This window comes from Phytophthora parasitica, assembly GCF_000247585.1.
Source record: "Phytophthora parasitica INRA-310 unplaced genomic scaffold supercont2.152, whole genome shotgun sequence".
Lineage (NCBI taxonomy): Eukaryota > Oomycota > Peronosporomycetes > Peronosporales > Peronosporaceae > Phytophthora > Phytophthora nicotianae.
In genome coordinates, this window is record NW_008649138.1 from 47,507 (window position 1) to 49,257 (window position 1,751).

General features: G+C 51.6%; 2 protein-coding genes across 2 annotated transcripts; one reads left to right on the forward strand and one right to left on the reverse strand.

Moving 5' to 3' along the window:
• Positions 1–41: 41 nt before the first annotated feature.
• Positions 42–749, reverse strand: PPTG_19683 (hypothetical protein; the record flags this gene model as incomplete). Its single annotated transcript, XM_008918175.1, has 5 exons — positions 42–171; positions 224–299; positions 367–448; positions 517–611; positions 683–749. 5 exons carry the CDS (start codon positions 747–749, stop codon positions 42–44), a joined length of 450 nt encoding a protein of 149 aa, XP_008916423.1.
• Positions 750–1,448: 699 nt separating this feature from the next.
• PPTG_24671 (hypothetical protein) lies at positions 1,449–1,739 on the forward strand (the record flags this gene model as incomplete). Its single annotated transcript, XM_008918176.1, has 1 exon — positions 1,449–1,739. A coding segment is annotated over one exon (291 nt), but the record flags the coding sequence as incomplete, so codon positions are not given.
• Positions 1,740–1,751: the final 12 nt, after the last annotated feature.

Sequence of the window (1,751 nt, forward strand, 5' to 3'; positions counted from 1 at the left end):
CTTGATCTTCTTTTCGAGGTAATTTTGTGCCTCCTGCTCCTTCACACCAGCAGACGTGGCCTTGTAGCCCCAGAAGTGGCCGGCAGGGTCGATCTTGAAGAGCTGCGGGCCCTTCTCGTCGTCCACGCTGATGAGCATCGTAATAACGCCGAAAGCACGCATGGATGCGTGCTGCGTGTACACCTGGGCCACATCAGCGATACGCTTGGCCAGCACATGGCACGGAATTTTGTAGCCGAACTTGTTCTCGAACTCGTGAGCCTCGTAACGCAAACGCTGCACCTGAGCCTTCGAGTCAGCTGATAACGGAGCAATACACAGTCAATTAGTCGCCGTATTAATCCTACATTGGTTTGCCGTACATACCATAGAGGCCTGTCATCAGGCAGCCAATTTCGGGCGTGATCTGGAATACATTTGTGACCGAGTCGGGCTCGATCAGTTTGTCCTGTATCGGTAATAGCACCGTCAGCGTGGCTTTCTGCAGTATATAAGGCCAAAAAGGTGTAGTTTTACCTGCACTTTCTTTTGGGTCACGAATACGGCGCTGTCCTTGCCGCGTACGGCCACAGACGTGAGCGTGGATTCCTTGGCAGCGCGGAACGCGTATTCTGTAGAGTTGGACGAGAAATTAGGAAGATGATAGATTGCTGGAGCAGATATTAAGCTGCAGGAGGCGTACCGATCTGGTACAGCCGCCCCTCGGGCGAGAAGATGGTGATGTGGCGGTCGTATCCGTCTCCAGGCATGGCAATAAACTGAGTAGCTGCTCGATCCTTTCCTTCTCCCCCTACTTTTTGCGATCCAAACGTTGTACCGTGTCTATTCGTTAAGGTGCGTGTTTGTGTAGTCAACACCACTTTTACATATTCCTTACTTCAAGAGATTTCGCAAAACTTCATCTGATTTGCAGCACTTTAAAAAATTTCTGATTGGCAGCAGGTTTTTTTTAGTGCTGCCTATCTGTGAATGCACGTGTTTTGAGTCGAAAGCTCCTGATTCTGTGGCTTTTCCACCTTACGTTCAATGGGGCCTTGGCCAAGTCTTGGGGCTTGAGGCTGGTCGCAATAGGTAGAAAGCGTCTTGTCTAGTCTATTGTAGCGGCTAGAAGGACTGGTCGCAGTGCTGCAGGTAGGATTGTACGCAAGCGTCCGTAAGCATTAACGTTCGTGATACTTGAATAGTATTCACTGAATACTACTCACTGAGAGGTGAACGCAGTGCAAGTAGGTACACGTAGTAGGTAAGTATGAAGCGTCTTGGCTGCCAGTGAATCACTAGTGCTGGTCGCCGCAACTTCGGAAGCGCACTTTTAATTTCATCGTGGACACAACACCTCAAACTACCCCTTCACCATGCTCCCAGTATTCAACATTGTGATTGCGGTCGCAGTCTTATTAGTAGTATCCAGTAGTCCAACGATTGCAGAATCTAACGAGAGCGCGATCATGCCGAACATTACTCGGGACTTCGTAGGCTACGGGCAGCGCGGTTTTGACCCCAAGTGGCCAGGCGGCAAGAAGCTGGCGGTGCAGTTTGTCCTCAACTACGAGGAGGGCGGCGAGAACAATGTGCTGGACGGCGACGCTGCGTCCGAGCATCTCCTATCCGATATCGTGGGTGCTGTACCCTACGTGGGCCAGCGCCATATGAACATGGAGTCGCTGTATGAATACGGTAGCCGCGCAGGCTTCTGGCGTCTGCATCGCGCCTTCACGGAGCGTCAGATGCCACTCACCGTCTACGCCGTG